This window comes from Camponotus floridanus, unplaced genomic scaffold, assembly GCF_003227725.1.
Source record: "Camponotus floridanus strain SB8 unplaced genomic scaffold, Cflo_v7.5 scaffold77, whole genome shotgun sequence".
NCBI lineage: Eukaryota > Metazoa > Arthropoda > Insecta > Hymenoptera > Formicidae > Camponotus > Camponotus floridanus.
This window is the reverse complement of record NW_020229846.1, coordinates 330,263-350,107: the sequence shown is the minus strand read 5'-3', so window position 1 is coordinate 350,107 and position 19,845 is coordinate 330,263. Positions and strand designations below refer to the sequence as shown.

Here is a 19,845-nt window from a genome sequence, read left to right as displayed (position 1 = left end):
AAAGATGATCCATTTCTTTATCTAGATAATTATCTAGATAATTTTATCTAGATACCAGCAAACACTGTCTATATCTCCCTTTTTCCCTTTCTTATTATTAGAGAAGCTTGCTGCTCTGAAAACTTCTTTTATCAAAACAAAGTTCTAGCCTATCTATTTGCGTGGAGCTGCATCACAGTTTTTCATGACGCAAACCTTTTTCCGCGAAAAAACTTCATATATTCCGTCGTATACGTAGGAGGCTTGGTAATGGAAATCAGTAATTATATTGTATTTTTAAACAACGATGGCAAATTAACGGGAAAAAAGTTAATTGCAAAAAAAAGAGTGAAAAAATTAGAATATTAATTTGAAAATTTGTTTGCGCCCTCTCAAATTATTTATGCATTTTTCGCTACCATTATTGGAAAACAACGAAGGCTAAAGTATTTACGTCCATTTAATTTTAAGTCTGAAAGTTTCAGCGATAATATTGTCGTGACGCTGTCGGTTGGACCGATGTAGTTATTCTCCGGGATACTAACAAACTTGTTACGAGAAAATGCACTTTTAGTGGCTTCCACTTTGCTGGCACCTCTCTCTCTCTCTTTTTGCCTCGAGACGCCATTAGCAAATTTGAAGCATGCGGTTACTTTGGCATTCACGAAAACAGACTCTTTGTCGAGCAGAGGAGCTCGAAACATCCAAGAACTAATAATTCTTTAAAGCTCGTTGTATCTGTCGATCTACATTGGAAGATAGGAGGTCTTTGGGGAGGAATCAGGTTTGAATTACAAAAATTTCAATTTATTAGCAATGCCACTTTCTCGTAGAATTCTCGCTCGACAAAAGAGCAGAATGTAATACCATGGAAATGTCTTTCATTTTTATCTACTCTGAGAGTAATGCGCTCTCATTCCTTTTTATTTAAAGCCCCACCATCGCTCGGGAAAATCCGGGAATAAGTGAGATTAATGTCTCTGGTTTGTGTCCTCGCGTATCCAATCGAATTATTTTCAAGCTGACGAATTTACTAAATTCCATTATCTAAATAAGATTAATTTCTCGAACGTGCGAATATATAAGTATTCGCAGTTTGATTCGATCGTGGAGACGTGCTTACAACCGTGTAAACAATCGGTCGTGGCATTTATTATTTCGAAGCAATCGATGTCTGATCGACCGGCGCGAGTCGGCGTCGAAAGAGGAGGCGCCATCGACGTAATGAATTGAATATTTACGACGCTTGAATTTAACACGTACACATTTTTTAATGATTTTTTGCGTCACGGGTAATAATGTCCTCTGTGAAACGATTAATAACAAACTCGATCGTATGATATAAGGACAAATGCATTAAAAAATTACACAGGTCTGCAAAAAAGGGGATCAAAATTTCTTTTTAAGATGCAATAGTGATTTTTGACGTACATAATTTTGTGCGCTGAATCCGAATCTGGCCACCGAATTTGCGTAGCACGTCAGGTTTTTGAGTTATTTGTAGTTGAATAGCCCAAAAATCGCTATTTTGGCCAATTTCATGAATTTATTGTGAGTAAACCAAATTATTTAAAATATTTCTGTCAATGGCATTGTATAGTACTCACTTTCATCTTTTGAATCCACTTTCGATTACCGCCGCACGATTTTTTTTCGCTCAGATATACAAGTTATAAAACTGGTCATACATAGGGATTTAATAAGCCATTTTAAATCAACCGTGCCACCTCTCTATCTCACTACGAATCAAAATTAGGATAAAAATATACATTTTTAAATACCTTCTGTCACCTTTTGAAATTAAAAATGGCGCATCCAATATGGCGAATAGAATCACAATAAAAAGGCATAAAATTTAGACAAATTTATCAAAATGTGTAACAACTGTATTAGACATTTCTTTACAATATTTTTTTGGCCAACCGAACCTGACATATGTCAGTCTTTTCAAATTTCAAGATCATGGATCTACCATATTGATGTCTATATAAATTTTCTTTAACGTAAATTTTCTTACAACGTACTTATATATCTCAGCGAAAAAATATCGTGCAGCGGTAATCGAAAGTGGATTTGAAAGGCGAAAGTGAGTATTATACGATGCCATTGGCAGAAATATTTCAAAAAATTTGGTTTCCTCGCAATAAATTCATGAAATTGGCCAAAATAGCGATTTTTGAGCCATTCAATTACAAATTACTCAAAAACGCGATGTGCTACGCAAATTCGGCGGCCAGATTCGAATTCAGCTCACAAAATTACGTCGGAAATCACTATTGCATCTTTAAAAAAAAAACCTCGCAGGCCTGTGTTATTGATCGCGATACGAAGTCCTCTTTAAATCTTTTAATCTCCAATTTTACAACAAACCAAATATTGCATTTTATTCTCCAATTCTCGCGTTCCTATCGCGATTAAATATAGTTTATTTGCAGCGAAGGTGGGATTTATTGAAATTACGCCAATTTCAACCCTTGCCTGAAACGCCCTTATTTCCCCGGAAAAATCGAACGTTTCTACGTCATATCGGTCATAGTAGCCGGCCACATAACATTGTCTTTCCCGATGGCTGATCGAAAGTAGCCCGCGCACTGGCCGTTCTGCGAAATTGCAGTTCGAGTCCATTTTTTATGAGACACAAAGTTCAATATCTTCTCGTCTAACGATCCAGACAAAGCTCCCTATGCGTCATGAAGGTTCGCGCCGACCAATCCTCCATAGAGAGCTGCGCTTCAAAGTTATTAACAACCACTTGGATCCCACAAAGGGACTTCAGCATCAAAGCTGATGTACATTTCACTCGTGAGTGGTCGCGCTAACAGACGAAACAGAATTTATCTAATAGCACGATTGTACAAAATCAACTCCATTTCTCTCATCCTCTAATCTTTCATATATTTAAACATATGTTTGAAGTATATATTTAAAGTATATATTTAAAAGATATATATTTAATATACACAGTGTTTGTTGTAGATAATTTTAAAATTATCTAGATAAAGATAAAGATAAAAATCCGTAAATTTATCTTAGATAAGATAAAGATGATTTTGCTTTTACTTAATCTAGATGAAAGATGAGATAATTATTGCGATAATCTAGAAAATTATCTAGATATTTTTGTTTATTTTAGAAGATTATAAATATTTGTAAAAAATGTGACGCAAATTATAAATGGGATATTAAAATCATAAACACATATTCTTTCACGTTTCCTAAAGAATATTTAAATAATAGCAAAAAGGTATATAAATGATATGATAAATATTTATTTATTAATTTATATTTATAATATATTTATAATATATTAATAATATAATAATAATATATTTATAATATATTAATAATAATAATATAAAAAATATATTTTAGATATTTTAGATAGATTTTTAGAAGCTTGCCTGGAAAACTTTTTTGCATAATAAAAACGTCATCTTAGACAATCTTTAGATAAGATGACATATATTTTTCATCTAAGCTAAAGATAAAGATACTTTGTATTTCTTCATCTGATTAAAGATTAAGATGATCCATTTTTTATCTAGATGATTATCTAGATAATTTTATCTAGATACCAGCAAATACTGTTAATATATATTTAATATCTTCATTGACAATCTTCGTTCAGTTCATTATTTCATCACAGTTATTTTCAAGGTAAATTTTAGGATTGATAGAGACACTTTAAAAAAAAACGTTTGATACAAAAGTTTCTTATTGTTTCACGTACAATTCGAATCTGTAATAAAAAGTGTCATGTTCCCCTAAAAAAATTCAATTTCCGATCCGAATGGCGTATTTCCGGTCGGAATCAAAAATTGAAAATAGCATTTGATAGAGCGTACCTGATTTACTTAAAAATTATTCGCGATTTTTGATAAAAGCCATTTATTTTTATTTTAAAAGGGGTGTACGGGTGGTCTGGAACACTCTGTATATTTAATAAGATACCTCAAAAATACGTTCTTCTAATAACAGATTCTCTCAGCCAATTTAGAATCGATTTTTCTTTAGTAAAAATGTATTTTTTTGTAAATTTCAATGTAATTTTCAATTTCTTCCAATATTTTTATAACTAAGTTTGAAATTAAAATTCTATCACAAAGTAATCTGAAATTTACCGAAGTGTAGTTTTATTAATCTTTGGACTTTAGAGCCTAGTTCGTCGGAAGCTTTTCTTTTTTAATGGTTTACAATTTGAAAACTATTAATGCTTCGATTTTCAATTTTTCCTTAGAAAAAATCGCTAAATTAATTAGAGAATCAGTTGTTAAAAGATCATCTGATAATTTTGAGATATCTTTTGTGTATATTCACGTTTTTTAAAATATCAAGTATATTAAATTCTCTTATAAAAATTTTTATATATTATATAACTCTTTTTTTCAATTTCTTTTTATTTTTTACTTTATGCTCCCAATAATAGAGATTGGTCTCTTTGTGCGCTCATGCTGCAGAGATTTGAAACAATCGATGGATTGCAACACCCTCGAGGTTTCACCGATCAGCTTCGTTAATCTCTATCGGGGATCAGAGATCACCGCAAAGGATCGGCAGCATCAAATATCTTGTTCACCCACATCTCGTTGCATCATCAGATTTTCCAATAAAGGATAGAAATATCTCGCTTGCGTTCGCAGTTTATGGATTAAATTACTCGTAGCTAAATTTGAGATATAAATGTTGAGATATGAGCTTTAACAAAATTTAAATTCACATATAAATATAAAAAAATCCATCAAATGTTAAAATCCATCAAATTTTAAAAAAATTTTAGATGACATATAAATATTCTTATTGGAAACATAAATGCTTTTAAAAATTTCATAAAAACGTAGCACTCTCAGAATCATATGATGCATTTTTTGCGCATTTTAATTCTGTGAGAAAGTATTTTCATTCATTGGTCAACCCGGCAATTTCCAACAAAACACACTATTATGACAGACATCTGAAATAGTTGAGGAACTCAAAGAGATTTGGTTACACAAACAAAAAAGAAAATGTCGAAAACTCATTGTTCGACGAGTATTCGCAAACACGTCGCACTACACGAACCCGAAGAGAAACATATTCGCATGTGACACGCAAAAGAAAAGTTTTTCTCTACCCGTTCTTTCCGCTATTCGCTCATGTTTGATTCGAGTTTCAATGTTATTTAACTCATGTAAAACAGCAATTTTATGTTTTTTTATAAAGCAAAGTTTGCTATGGCGGATAATAACGAGGAATATACTGATGATTATATAGCTCTCTCGAGATATGTTATAAATATTACATTGATGTGGAAATTGAAATTTTGGAATAATTTGTTACATATTTGTATATATTTTTTCATAATTATGTGGTATATATCATGTTGTATAAATTTTTTCATAATTATGTAGTATATTTGTTGTATCGCTTATTGAGGATATTAAGAATGTTTTGTATGTACAATCCCAGCAAAAAGTAGCAGAAATTCAATATTGACGAATATATCCACTTTTGGTGTATTTTGAGTAAGAAATTGTGTGGAATATTACAATTTGATCTTAGTTACAGTGCAGATATGTATTTTTTAATATTTATTGCGTTTTTATTGAAATATTCCAAATTTTGTTAATCGAAATGATTAACTTTTGGCAGAGAATTTCGCCTTGTGACAGACATGGCTAACTTCATTGAATTATATTTAATATCTTTTTAACCAGTTAGTACTTGTATAATATTATTTGACCAAATATTTCCTCTGTATCTAAACTTTTTCAAATTTTAAACAAATTCTGAATATTATTTCCATGTGGTTTTGTCATTTGAATCGACGTGATTATACGTTTCCCATAAGAACAAATGTTAATTCGGTGCAAATTAAAATCCTTATAACTTGTGAGAGAGAGAGAGAACGCTTTAGTGAATCGATTTAAAAATTGTACTGAAAATTCTAAACATATGTAAGGACATTCTATACAATTTTCATTAAATTCTCAATATTTTGAAAATAGGTACAAAACATCCTTAATTGCATATTACAGAAAATAACAAGCCAGAATATAAAGATATGCCAGTTATATTAATTGAGAAGTAAAATTAATTAATTCAATGTGCAACTCATGTGCACGATGTAACGCAACAAATATCACAAAATTGTCATATGTACTCGATACTTATAAGCTTTACTTTATAAACATTTACTATCAAAAAACAACGAGAAATTTTCTAATCGATTAAATTTGATTAATAATTATTTTAATAAAAAAATTGAAAGCATGAATTATGGCGTTGTACGTTGTAAATTCAATCTGCATAATATATATATATATATATATACACTAACAATAAGTTTTTCGAATGTTATATTTTATTTACATGTACGCTAAAGTTGAATAACAAAGTATTGAATAACAAAGAATTGGATAACAAATATAACCCATGTATAATGAAATTGCGTTATAATTTTAAAATATTCATAAAGAACTTTTCTCAAAGACTTCTTCAAAAAAATGTAATGAGGTTCAACAAAACTAAATTGTCGTAAAATAACACATAAAAGTCGACTTTATATCGTAGCAAGGAAGTTTTCCGTTTCCTAAAATATCATCTACTCGCAAAATAAACCATCACTATTCTGAAAGACTCAAATACGGTGCCTCTAAGAAAAGTAAATGGAATCCATTTCCGAAGAAGAGAGTGATATTGTGGGAATCACCCATTTCTGGAGTATTTTCAAAAAGCTTCTGTTGAAATATGATCTTCCTACTAATACGCGATATCTGGAATGAAATGCACAAATCAGCTATTCAAATAATTTGCATACAAGTGTTATTATAATATCAGCAGAGAGATACAAATTTTTCTTTTGACGCGCTTTCATTTGCAATCTTGGATCGAATATAATTTTTTTCCGTGAATATCTTCACAAAAAGATCACGTACTTTTATTAAAATTCTAATTAAGAGTTTAATTAAGAAATCTTGGAAAATAAGAAATGTAATATAGGCAAGAAAGATATTCTCCTTTAATTTTTCGCGTTATAAGATTATAATTTCGCGTCACGTCCGTAATTTTTCTTCTTTGGATCGCAGATACTACGAATTGTATGCGCCTATCTAATATTTAAATTAGTATTATAAAATATGAGATAAGAGATCTCTGCTTTGACTATATAATTATGAAATATGAAAAGTTAACGCAATTTTTCTAACGAGCAACTGAAATATTGTAAAAAAAATGCGTAGAGCCGATAAAGAGTATAAGGAATTCTTGTGTTTTCTTGTAGATTTTATATCAACCCACGAGAAGGTGCACAAAGTAGACTGTCAGTCGTTAGGTAAGCACATCGATGTATATTGTATTATTCAATACAGTAACTAAGTATCATCGGACAGTGTTCCCAGGTAGATATTAGATTCCAAATGTAGACGCTCTATGTTGCACGATATCGACCGTATGTGTGTCTACTTTCGCAGTATGTTCTCGCCCTTCAAGATGATAACGCACACTTACGTCAAACGACATATTATCTTGCTATTAATTTCTATTATTCAAACAAAATTGACTTTTGAGTTGGTAAGCCGCAAATACAAAATCACAATTTAAATGCAAAATTGTCAATCACGTACAATAAGACAGGAAGATTTTGTATTTACCTCGGGCGTTAATTTCAAAGATGCGCGCTGATCCGTGTTGAATCCGACTGGCTCTCTCTCGATGCGGGTTTTCTTTCACACGTTACCGTCAAATTATTATCGTAATATCGAGGGAAAAGAAGGCCAAGACAGGAGAACGCGATCCGTACCCGCGAAAGCTCACCACGTGACTGGCGGGAATAGGTGTATCCCGCCGCTGCCGGGAAAAGCCAAACAGAAATCTCCTGCAACGCGCAGACTCGTTAACGGATGGAGTATGTCAAAATAAAACAAGACAGTGCTTTCAGATCTCTTTGTCTTAGTTGTGCTATATCTGAAGCATTCCATTTAAGTTAATTTCAAAAAAATATAGCAATATGACGAACACACACGTAACAGATATATCTTATTTCTACGAAATTAAAAAGGATGGAATCAGTTATTTTTGAGAAAACGTTACTGCAAAATTTTTATTCTTCAAGAAACACAAAAAAATATTTAACACAAATTATTATGAAGATATTTTTTTTTTTTAATTTAATTTTATGAAATATATTAAATTGTAAAAAATTATAAAAAGTGTATTAAATTTTATATATATATAAATATATGTCATTCTATCACAGAACAAATGTTGATTTTTGACCAATCGTTTTTCAAATAATTTATTTTACAAATTTGCAATAGAATAAAACTTTTTCCAAAATAAATATTTCAGATAGATTTCATACAAGATCGAAAAAAATAATAGAAACTGCAATAATTTTTTAATTTCAATTCTATAATAATCATTATGAAATTATTAAAATAATAAGAGAGAATATATTTTATTTAAATACGATATCGCAATGCTTTGATAGGCTCTATAGGCATTTAGAAAATAGAGGTAAAAAAATGAACGATTATAATTTAATTGTTATAAACATAATTTAATATTTAATTCAACAAACATATGATAAATTATTATTATTTATTAAAAATATAATTTATAGAAAGGCAAATACCAGAGAAAGAAGAAAGAATAAACTATGAATAATGAATTTCACTTTTTTACTGTGCAAAAACCTATGTGATATGTTTAATTCAATGACGTGTTAGTGAATAATGAATCACATTATTTACCGTTACTTATATCTATAATAATAGTAAGATTCACAACTTTATATTGTCGCTAAAATATATTTTCACCGAAAGAAAATTCGGTTGTGACATATAAGCAGCACAAGGAACGCAATTTTAAAATACATGAATGCAAAGTATTAAAAATGTCAAAATAATCTTAAAAATTGGAAAAACAATTACAAGTTTCAAACAGAATTTTATTAATAAAAATTCTTCTATTATATTTATATATAAATATATAAATATATATATATATATATATATATATATATTTAATTAAATTAAAGTAAGAGTCCAGACAACATATTTTCCTAAAAAATATCTAAAAAATTATTTAAAGACAACTTATCGTCCTTTAGATATCTGTAAGATGTCTTTGTGCTATCTGAAAAGTTTTTTAAAGAAAAAAAGGCTTTATATAACATATTTCTGTGTCTTTTGTCAAATAAATATTATGCAATTTTTCAAGATGTCTTAAATTTTTTGAAATATCCATATATCCACAACATTATGAAATATCAAATATACAGATTATTAAAAAACCTATTTAAAAGAAGAGGGAACTTAATAAAATTAGCGTTTTTAAAAAAAATAAAATCAAGAATGGTATTATTTAAGTAAAATTAGTAGGATGATTGATAACGTACAATTAAATATAAAATAGAATCCATTAGAGATACTTGTAGACAAGAATTTGATAGAAAGATTGAAAAATAAGAGAAATGTTAGCTAGTTGATGATTAGAGAGAATTTTTATAATATAATTAAAAATTAACTTAAAAAAAGTGTTACTCTTTTAAACATTTTTCTAATAAATCTTTTAATCTTATATTCTACTTTCTAGCAATATTTCCCTATAGCGTCTTTAGCGCATAAATTTCAGCGAAATCGGTGAAGAAGCCACTCTCCTTCACAATTTTCTGAAAAGATTAAAAATTTGTTTACGATTTTTTGAAAAAAACGGGAGATCAAACATTTTAAATACGATACCAAACAGTACTAATCAATAATCAGATTGGAAAAAAATGCTCAATAGTCAAAATGGAGGAAGGGGGGCGTTAAAGAAGATTAAAAATTTGTTTTCTGAAAAAACAAAAAACCAAAAGTTTACCAAAAGTTTTGAATATTATACCAAACATTATTAATCAATCACCAAGCTGGTGAAAAAAAATTCCCAATGATCAAAGTGGAGGAGAGGGCTAACTTTCCTAAGGAATAAAACCATCAGTCTTTAATAGTATCTCGTCGGTGCGTAAATTAGAAATTTTTAATACTAACAGTGAATATCGGAACACAGTCATAGAGAGAATAGTTGATAAGCACAGATATTATAGACATCTGTGTTTATAAGTGAGAAATAGATGCCAATGCACGCTGGTACGCCTCTCGCGCTCAATCTTTTCGATGTAACGAATTACACTGGTCAACAAAAAAAATAATTTTAACTTTTTCCTCTTATAATTTTGCAGTTTTGGGCTTATTTAAGTGTACTAATTTCGAGTACGACAGTAGTTTTTTTTTAACAGCTCTTGTTTTTTAATATTTTTAGACTACCCCCTTTAGACATCACGTGCAATTTTTTTGAGTTTTACTCGACTCAAAATTATTATTTTTTTAACTTTCGATATGTCTTCGACTCGGAGATGTTGTTTACATAATCCAGATAGTTTTTGTTATATTTGTGACGAATACATCTTTCAAAAATATCGATAATCGATATAATTGTAATATCTTATAAATAAAAAAAGTAGAGCTGATACAACTAAACTAGTATTTTTTTCGTAATCAGTGTCTTAGATATAACCTATAATACATGTTAAATGTCAGGAAAAAATTTGAGTGTTGACCAGTGTTATCCATTCGACGCTGAGTTCGGACTGTTGTATTAGTCAAATGTCGCGCATACTAGATGTCACCTGCGTCCTGCGCTCTCTCTCTCTCTCTCTCTCTCTCTCTCTCTCTCTCTCTCTCTTTTTCTCTCTGTCAGAACTTTGCGTTTAAAATTTTCGCGATCAATAGTTTTTTCCTTGTATACATTCAGTATTTAATCATATCTATATAATTATATTATCGCTATTGCGCGAATGAATGCTGGACTTAAGAAGCGCGATAAAAAAAAAGTATCACAATCTTTTTGTCTGCGACAATATTTGTTTCTTATATTCGAGATCTCGTATCGATTCTTTAATCAATTGTTCATTGAAAAAGCTTTTTTTAATAATAATTCAAAGAATAAAAAAATAATTACGGTAGAGAGAGAGAAAGAGAGAGAGAGAGAGAGAAAATATAAAAGAAATACTTATTATAAGTGAATGGGTTAATTCATTCGCTATTATACATTATAACATTTATAATACGATAAAACATACACACAATTATAAATCTTTCAAGGAAGATATAATATCACATGATTATTACAACTTTTGTCATTTTCTTGTTCTAATTGTTTATCTTTTTTGTAGGAATATATCCAATAATCTAGGGTGCGCTCGGGAAAATGTTAGGGATGCTTTGAAGAGTTTCGAGTACGATGGATGTAATATTTGAAAACATTTTAACAGTATAAATGACGTCATTGAAATGTCACGGATATTAGTTTCCAATGTTCCAACCGGAGAGATAGTATGTGAAGCGTTATTTGAATTCTCGTAAAGAGCGGAAAATTGCGTGTATTGCATGCTTAGGAGTATCTTGATAGTATTCTAGTTATCAAATAATTACAAGTTATATAATATATAAAAATATAAATTTCTTATTTTTAATATAATATGTATGATAACATGCAAATTAATAAAAATAGAAACAAATCAATTATAATAAAATTATTATTAATAGTACTATAATAATAATAGTATTATTAATAGTATTATAATAAAATTATTATTAATAGTATTATTAGTAGTATAGTATAATAAAATTATTATTAATAGTTATTAATACTTACATACCAAAATTCGATTTAAAAGATGCACTACTGAGCGATGTTACTATATATTTAACATAATTTTCAATATTGTAAATGTAATTTTTATTATTTTCATCTTGAAAGATTGTAACTATTATATCTTCAGCATCATCATAGATATAATCACTATAGATACAATTAATCTCATAACTTTTTGCCATACACATATTGCAATAATATTTTTATTCATATTAATTATATTTATTATTTACAATATTTATTTATTCAAATTGTTCAATGTTTAATTTAGACTGGCCGATTTGACTAACATTAACAACATTGATAACTCTAATTGGTCATTTCATGGAAGCATTGTGAGAACAAAAACATTTAAAGTATTCGAGAGTGGTAACTCGACTGCATTCCTTATCTCCCATGTGGGCACGCGAGGGACGTGGAAGAGGAAGTGGCGGCAGAGACATCGGCAACTCCAATCTTTGTAAATTTGAAAGGAAACACGTTCGATTCGCTTGAAATTTCTGCGTTTCGATTTTGAGAATTATCTAAAGAAGCGATTACGACCGAATACGGTGGGGGATCTTCATACTTGTCTTCGTCGGATGCTTGATGAGATGTTGATGTTGCTGTTTGCATAGTCACGGACGTGTAAGATGGTGGTAAATCCGCATGCAGGTGAGTCGGGTAAGTTGAATCTATCTGCAAAGATACATGGAAATGGTAGAGATTTGTTAAAAATGTTATACATTTGTAAGACATGTGCATGGCTTGCAAGATATGTATTTCAAAAAATAATTAATTCGACATAGATCATCAAGTACTTGTCTACGATTAATGGCCGTGATACTCGAAACAGTCCGAATCGCTGCTCTTCTTTGCTGCTCGAGTAACATTCTCGCGTGAGTCCTCTTCATTTTGTAGCCGGTGTATCCGCAGAGTAATAAGAAGAGCAGCGTCAGTATCGCCAAAACAATCCACATGTATTCCCATTGCAATAATATCGAAGCTACCATTGCTGCCGTCACCCACGCAACCAGGAGAGTAGCTAGCGTTCGACCAGAACAATCTGCATCCTGAAGAATTTGCATTTTGGATATATTTTTCATGTACTAAAGATTCACTTCGTAAGAGGATACGCGTACTTGTGTGAAATCTATTTTCGTTTTTATTTTTTATATGTTGATTTTTATCTTAATGATATATAAAACTAAATAATCCCGGATCAAAGAATTGCAATCATTCTTACGTACTCGATAAAATACGAGACAAGGATATATATATATTATTTGATAATTATTTTTTATCAGATTAGAAATATCGTATCGATGTGTATTGTATTTTATTTTTTATATTAAATTATTGTTATATTAAATTATTAGCAAAAAAGAAAGACACAATACATACCAAAAGGACGAGAAAAAACATTTCGAATATGATTTGTAGAAAAGTCGTTCTTTCCTGCAATCGTTGTTAATCAATCGGTTTATCTCATCAACGATATACTTATCTATGACGATAAAAAAATGATCAAGCTGATACAAAGTGCCACTTTTCATATTTCGCGTTTGTGTCTTCAAGAATATATTTGTAATAATTCGATGATTTCAGAGCGAACGAAATACTTGATTGATGATGTGATCACATTTTCTCTGAACGGTATTCGTCAGTGAACGTCGGCATTTTCCGCGAAATATTTACATTATTTTATGTCACTTGCGTTGCGTAATAAAAGAATATATATAAAGACATCCAAATCCATGTCAACCCATTGTTTATCCGATAAAAAAATCCGTGTATCGATAAAAAAATCAGGTTTCTAAATGTCAAATTCATGCAAATTGCACAAGCACCTTTAGCAATTTATATGCAATTGCTTTATCAATCAGAAATATTGAAAAATAATTGAAATTAGAATGTAGCGCCAGGATTAATGACCAAGTTTTAAGATCGAAACAGAGAAATAGAGCGATTCGAGAAATTTTCACGTCAGAAAAACACTTGTCACTTGCATATAAAAATTCTGATTGCCACTATCAACGCGATAATGATAAAACGGAAAGATGCTCGGACTTTATTTTTGTACAAAACTGTATCTAGACCAAAAATTATTTATGTAGTCCGTAGCTATCTAGAAAACTCTGTAACGTTAATATCCAAGAATAATACGAAGAACAATATGACTTCCACCACGACGAGACTTTACGACAGCTTTATCGCTTACGCGATAAACGAATAAAATCTCCCACCATCACTCAATGAATTTATCACCTGCCGTGACAGGTAAACGATTATATATATTTTCTTTTGAGTCTATTATCGAAAGGCTATTATATAAAGAAATATATTATTTATTTATTATTACGTATTTATCAATATAAATATTAAAGAACAAGATCAGCAAAAATATGTTGTAATATTTGTAATAATAAATATTTGTAATAGTAAATATACACGATATAAGATTATATAGTTTTAGGATTAATCTTATAAAACGTACCCAACGCCATCTATCTCTTGCCACTTGAAATCTCTCGTATTAATTTGGTTCAATGCAGTTCATATTCCAATCTGTTTTGTGTGACCTGTTTGTGTTATCTCGTCATCTCGGAAGCGTTTATCAAACAACGGTACGTGATAAAGTTTTGTGTAAAATTGGCTAAAATTACTACAGAAAACAAATGAAATGATAAAAAAGTGCAGAATGGGTTGAAAAAAATTCACCAAGAGTAAAGATACTCCGATTCTAAGAGTTAAGAAGAAAAACAATGCTCATTGCTTTTTTTTCATGTAAAAGGCATGATTAATAAAGAATTTGTTCTACAAAGTACAACAATTGATTGAATTTTACAAGACCGTCATAGAAAAATTGCTTGCAAAAATCAATCGCGTATGACCTGAGCTGAAATGGAATGGTGATTGGTTTTTGCTCCACGACACACTCCGGCGCTGCAATTACCTTTAGCGTCTAAAAACGTGTGCTTTATTATTCCTTTTACTCTTCTAATTTAGCCTCTGCTAAATTAGAAGAGCTTGTACTTTATTATTCCCTTTACTCTTCTAATTTAGCCTCGGCTGACTATTATTTTTCTCTAAATTTAAATTAAAGTCGAAAAGAAGCCGATTTGACGATGTAAAACAGATTCAAAGCAATGTTTAAAAATAATTAAACAGAGTCCCGGATTTTCAAAACACCTTATACTGAAGAAGCGCGCCAAGTTTGTGTGGAATTAGAAAGAATATACATATATTGAAAAATAAATATTAATATTAAAGATATAACAACTTTTTTTATTTTTAAAGATAATCCTAAGATAATAAAACTTTATATATATAGTGCGTGTATATATATATATATATATATATATATATATATATATATAATAAAACTGATTTAATTTTTAATTTCTGTTGTATATATACACATATATATATATATATATATATATATATATAACAGAAATTAAAAATTAAATCAGTTTTATCAGCATTTAATAGTGTATTAATCTTATAGTTTATATTAATATTAATATAGTTTTAAGAAAAAATATGTAATTGTTAATTGTAAATTACATATTTTTCTTTCGAAACAACTATCCCAGATAGCACAAGGATATCCATTGTACATCCAGTGAACATCCGCTTGTGGACATTTGGACATCCAAATATAGTCCAAGTAAGATCCGCCGGACATTCTATGGATGTTCATAAGATGTACGTGTGTCACAACTTTGTACGTACACAGAATGTCCGCTATATACCTAATTTTGTACTTATTACAGACTGATTTTGGATATAATTTTTAGTTATAAATTTTAATTAGAAAAACAACAACTAATTAGGTAATTTTTTAAATCTATTTATTTTTTGCGTTAATCATATTTTATTTAGTCTGTACGATTATTCTGTTCTCTCTGCAATTTTTTTTCACTTGCGTCATATCTTTCTTTAGCTCTTCGTAGCCATTTTTGTGTAGACTCTTCCAAATCTTTTCTAGTAAAGGACGCATTGTATGCTTCTCCTGCAGCTGAAACATAAAAATATATGTCGAGCAATAATAAAAATGTTTTTAAATCAATAAGTTTTAGAGATTTTCGCCTTATTATTGCATTTTGAGTTGTACACCATTTCACAAACATTATATTCATTAAAATGACTTGCAAGCTTTCTAATATACGTATATTCTACACTAATATCAGACAGATTATCAGATTTGATGAAGTAAACTATATAATCTTTATAAAACGTCAATAAATAAAGAAGCAAACTCAAAATCTAAAATGGGACAAGAAGACCGTGAAAATTTTTAATTTTTAAATTATTTAGACATTATTAATTACTTACCCATTAACATTTTCGCTAATTTCAATTCATGAAATTTTTTTTTCTGTTTCTTTCCAAACCAACTGTATTTTTTACCCAGGTTATTACTTAAAAGTTGGTTCAAATTTCGTTTTACGAATTCATACGAGTTTTTACCACCAATACGCGATGCTTGTACTACCTGCAATATATTTATGTTAACTTTTATATTATCTTATAATTTTAATTCTTAATTATATATAAGAGTTTTAGGTAAAATGTATACGTGTGTGTGCACGCGTGTGCATATACATGTGCGTATGTATGTGTATGTGTATGTGATTTATTTTGAATACTATTTTAATTTTTTAAGTACCTAAAAGATTACAGTATTCAATATAAAAACAATAGATTACCGATATTTCAAAATTAGTTTGATTTTGTAAATATTGTTCTACTTCTTCTAGTTGTTCTTCCGTTTCTAATGGGAGCGTGAAAGAAGAAAATATTGATTCTTGTCTTTGAATGCCGTTAGTTTGATTTAATCCTGTATTTTTCAAGTCTCGTATGTCTTCGCATGTTTGCCATAATTGCGCCTTGAAGTAATTCTGTTGGCGAATTATTTCTTTAAAATATATTTCTGAAAAAACAATCATTATAAATAATTTTATATAACACATATACACGATGAGCTAAAGATAAAATGTATACCATTTTTATTTTGCATTTCAACGTGTGCTGGACAAACTTTACAAGTACATTTTGTTGAATCAATTAATTGAAAATTATTATTTTCTTTTCCTCGATCAACAAAATTATCTTTGAAATAATCCTTCTGTGTAGCACGCAGCTGTTTGTCTGTAATTTTCCATAGTTTTGTAAAATAATTAGTAGAAATTATTGTGTATTTGTGTGTGCGTGTGCGTGCGTACGTGTGTGTGTGTGTGTGTGTGTGTGCGTGTGATAACATTATTTATACATAATATCGCATCACTTTAATTGTAGTTAACAATTTGTTAATAATTGAATACCTGTTATACAATAGGGTTTTTTTATAATCAGAGACGGACTATTTTGAAAAGCATCTTCAGGGTAGGATTCTGTCATATTATTTCTTGTGTCAGGCGTTACCGCAACTTCTTCACCATCGATTTTATTATTTTTTCTTAACTTGTAATTGTCTATATAAACATTTAAATATTTAAATTATAGAAATTAAAATAACAAAACATAAACATTTGTTTAGAAATGTAAAACATTTGTTTGGAAATAACGAAAAATGCTTGGAAAAAAAGCATATATGTATTGAGTATTTAGTATTTTTTAATATTATAATATCGTAATAGTGCAACGCATGTGGAATGGCAATCATTTAAACTTTTATCTTTTGTACATATATCACTTTGTAATTAACTATTAATTGTTAATAATTGAACATACCATATATATGATTAGGCTTTTTCATAATTAGAGACGGAGTATTTTGAGAAGACTCTTCAGGATAGGATTCTGTAAACGTGTTATTTCCTGCGTCATCTGTAACCTCTTCATCATCAATTTCATTATTTTTCCTTGGCTTGTAATTGTCTATATAAACATTTAAATATTTAAATTATAGAAATTAAATTACAGAACGTAAAACATTTGTTTAGAAATAACGAAAAAATGCTTGGCAAAAAAGCATGTATGTATTGAGTATTTAGTATTTTTTAATATTATAATATCGTAATAGTGCAACGCATGTGGAATGGCAATCATTTAAACTTTTATCTTTTGTACATATATCACTTTGTAATTAACTATTAATTGTTAATAATTGAACATACCATATATACGATTAGACTTTTTCATAATTAGAGACGGACTATTTTGAAAAGATTTTTCAGGATAGGATTCTGTAAACGTGTTATTTCCTGCGTCATCTGTCACCTCTTCATCATTAATTTCATTATTTTTTCTTGGCTTGTAATTGTCTATATAAACATTTAAATATTTAAATTAGAACGTTAAATATTTGTTTGGAAATAATAAAAAATGGAAAAAAAGGATGTATATGTATACATGATATCCCATTATTACAAGTATGCGCGCACAAAATCCTCGAAAAATTAGAATAAACTTCTTTAATAATTTCATGACTATTAAATCAATAATTTGCGAAAATTTAAATATACAAATTTTTTTATTAAAAAGTAAATGTACAAATTTTCTTATTAAAAAGTAAATGTTTTTAATAAAATTATTAATATTTAATAAATTATTATTAATTATATTAATTATTAGTATTTAATAATATTTAAATGAACCTTTTAAAGCAGGAGGCGTTGGCAGCAATCTATAACTGTATTCATCATCTTCTGAAGAAGAAAGTTGTCTTTTTTTAATTATCCTGTTTTTTTGTTCACCAGCTGACATTTCAGAATTTAAATCAGACGTACTTTCGGCTTTTCTACATTTCTCTCTCGCCGTTATGTAATTCTCTAAAAAAAAAAAAATATTCAATTTATATAAATATATAACAACTGAATTGCTTTATAAATACTCATTTTTTATTAATTAAAAAATCCTGAATAACAAGTTCATAAAATATATAATTTCAAGTACCATAAGTGCTATTTCGGAAAATGGTCACTTCATATAAAGGCCAGTCCATATCTGGCTCTTTATTTTTACGAATTGCTTGTATTACTTTATCACGTTGAAAAGGTGGCCAAAAACAATGTTTACTACGAATCCACGAAGATGGTACGGCTTCAACTGAATTCTCGTCAGTAAACTTTACCACAGTCCACGATGGCATTTTTACTAGAAAATTTAACAACAAGAGCAGCATACAAATTGAATAAAAAAGAAAAAGAAAGAGAAAGAGAGAGGAAGGGTAGAGATAGAGAAAAAGAGAAATAGAAAGTACTGCACGCAATTGTAAATTAATTCGTATGTAAAAGGGGAAACACAACATACTGATTTTTATATTTTAATTTTAAACATTTATATGCAATTTGCTCTAAGTTCCAAATCTGTAAGTTTCCAAGATTATCGACTAAATAAATGTCTAACTTAGATGATAAACAGGGTTCAGAATAAAAATCATTGAGTGATTTATATTTATGTCCAATTACAAAAATATCTTTATTATTTGAAATAAAATTCTTAATAATTATAATAGTTCCATCAGTTAAAGAACAGCAATTATCAGGTTCATCCGTTTTTAAAGAATAGTTTTGAAACATAACTTTATTAAATTGTTTGCATTTCTGAAAATTCGAATGTGAATTTAAATTATTAATGAGTGGACCGTTAAAATGCGGATTGTGAAGTTTATTATTAATTATTTTTAATTTTTTATTATCATTAGCACATAAATTTTGCTCACGTATTCGACAAACAATTTGTTCCAATATTTTATCATTTTTACGAATCATTTTTAAAATTGACTGCAAATAATTTTCAAATGGAAAAGCGCTAAATTCCTGCAAAGTTCCAAATTTTATTACGTCATCATAAAGATGCAATAAGTGGTGAATATTACTCGATGCATTTTCTTTGCCATATAAAATGATGAAGGTTTTTACAAAATATTCTAATAATGACTTAGCATAATCTGAATAACAGCTTATATGTTTAGAATTTGAAAAAATTGTAACAGCTACGTGTAATGTTAAAAAATTAATATATTTATTATAATTGAGAATAGATTTCAAAACAAACAAGGTCCCGTAATATTAACAAAAATGTTTCTGAATTTCAGTTGCTTTCCACCTTTTACATTTCAAATAATGAACGTTATTTCTCCTTTTACTGTACATTTTGAACATGAGTAATAACGGAATGACCCTTAGTAATGTAATAAAAGATTTAGCAGGTACATCGCATATGAAAGCATTAATTTTAAATGGATAAGTGTGATCATTAATT

At 29.0% G+C, this 19,845-nt stretch overlaps 2 protein-coding genes across 2 annotated transcripts in view; both read right to left on the bottom strand.

Moving 5' to 3' along the window:
- Positions 1-7,760, bottom strand: part of LOC105248406 — a 43,370-nt gene extending 35,610 nt beyond the window's left edge. The window contains exon 1 of the mRNA XM_011253168.3: positions 7,608-7,760. The gene's annotated coding sequence lies outside the window, so the exon portion shown is untranslated. The remainder of the gene's footprint in view (positions 1-7,607) is intronic.
- A 4,132-nt stretch (positions 7,761-11,892) lies between these two features.
- LOC105248405 lies at positions 11,893-13,848 on the bottom strand. Its single transcript, XM_011253167.3, has 3 exons — positions 13,036-13,848; positions 12,453-12,704; positions 11,893-12,330 (listed from the first exon to the last, which is right to left on the bottom strand). The coding sequence occupies exons 1-3, from the start codon at positions 13,054-13,056 to the stop codon at positions 12,040-12,042; spliced, it is 564 nt and encodes a 187-aa protein (XP_011251469.1). The 5' UTR covers positions 13,057-13,848; the 3' UTR covers positions 11,893-12,039.
- Positions 13,849-19,845: the final 5,997 nt, after the last annotated feature.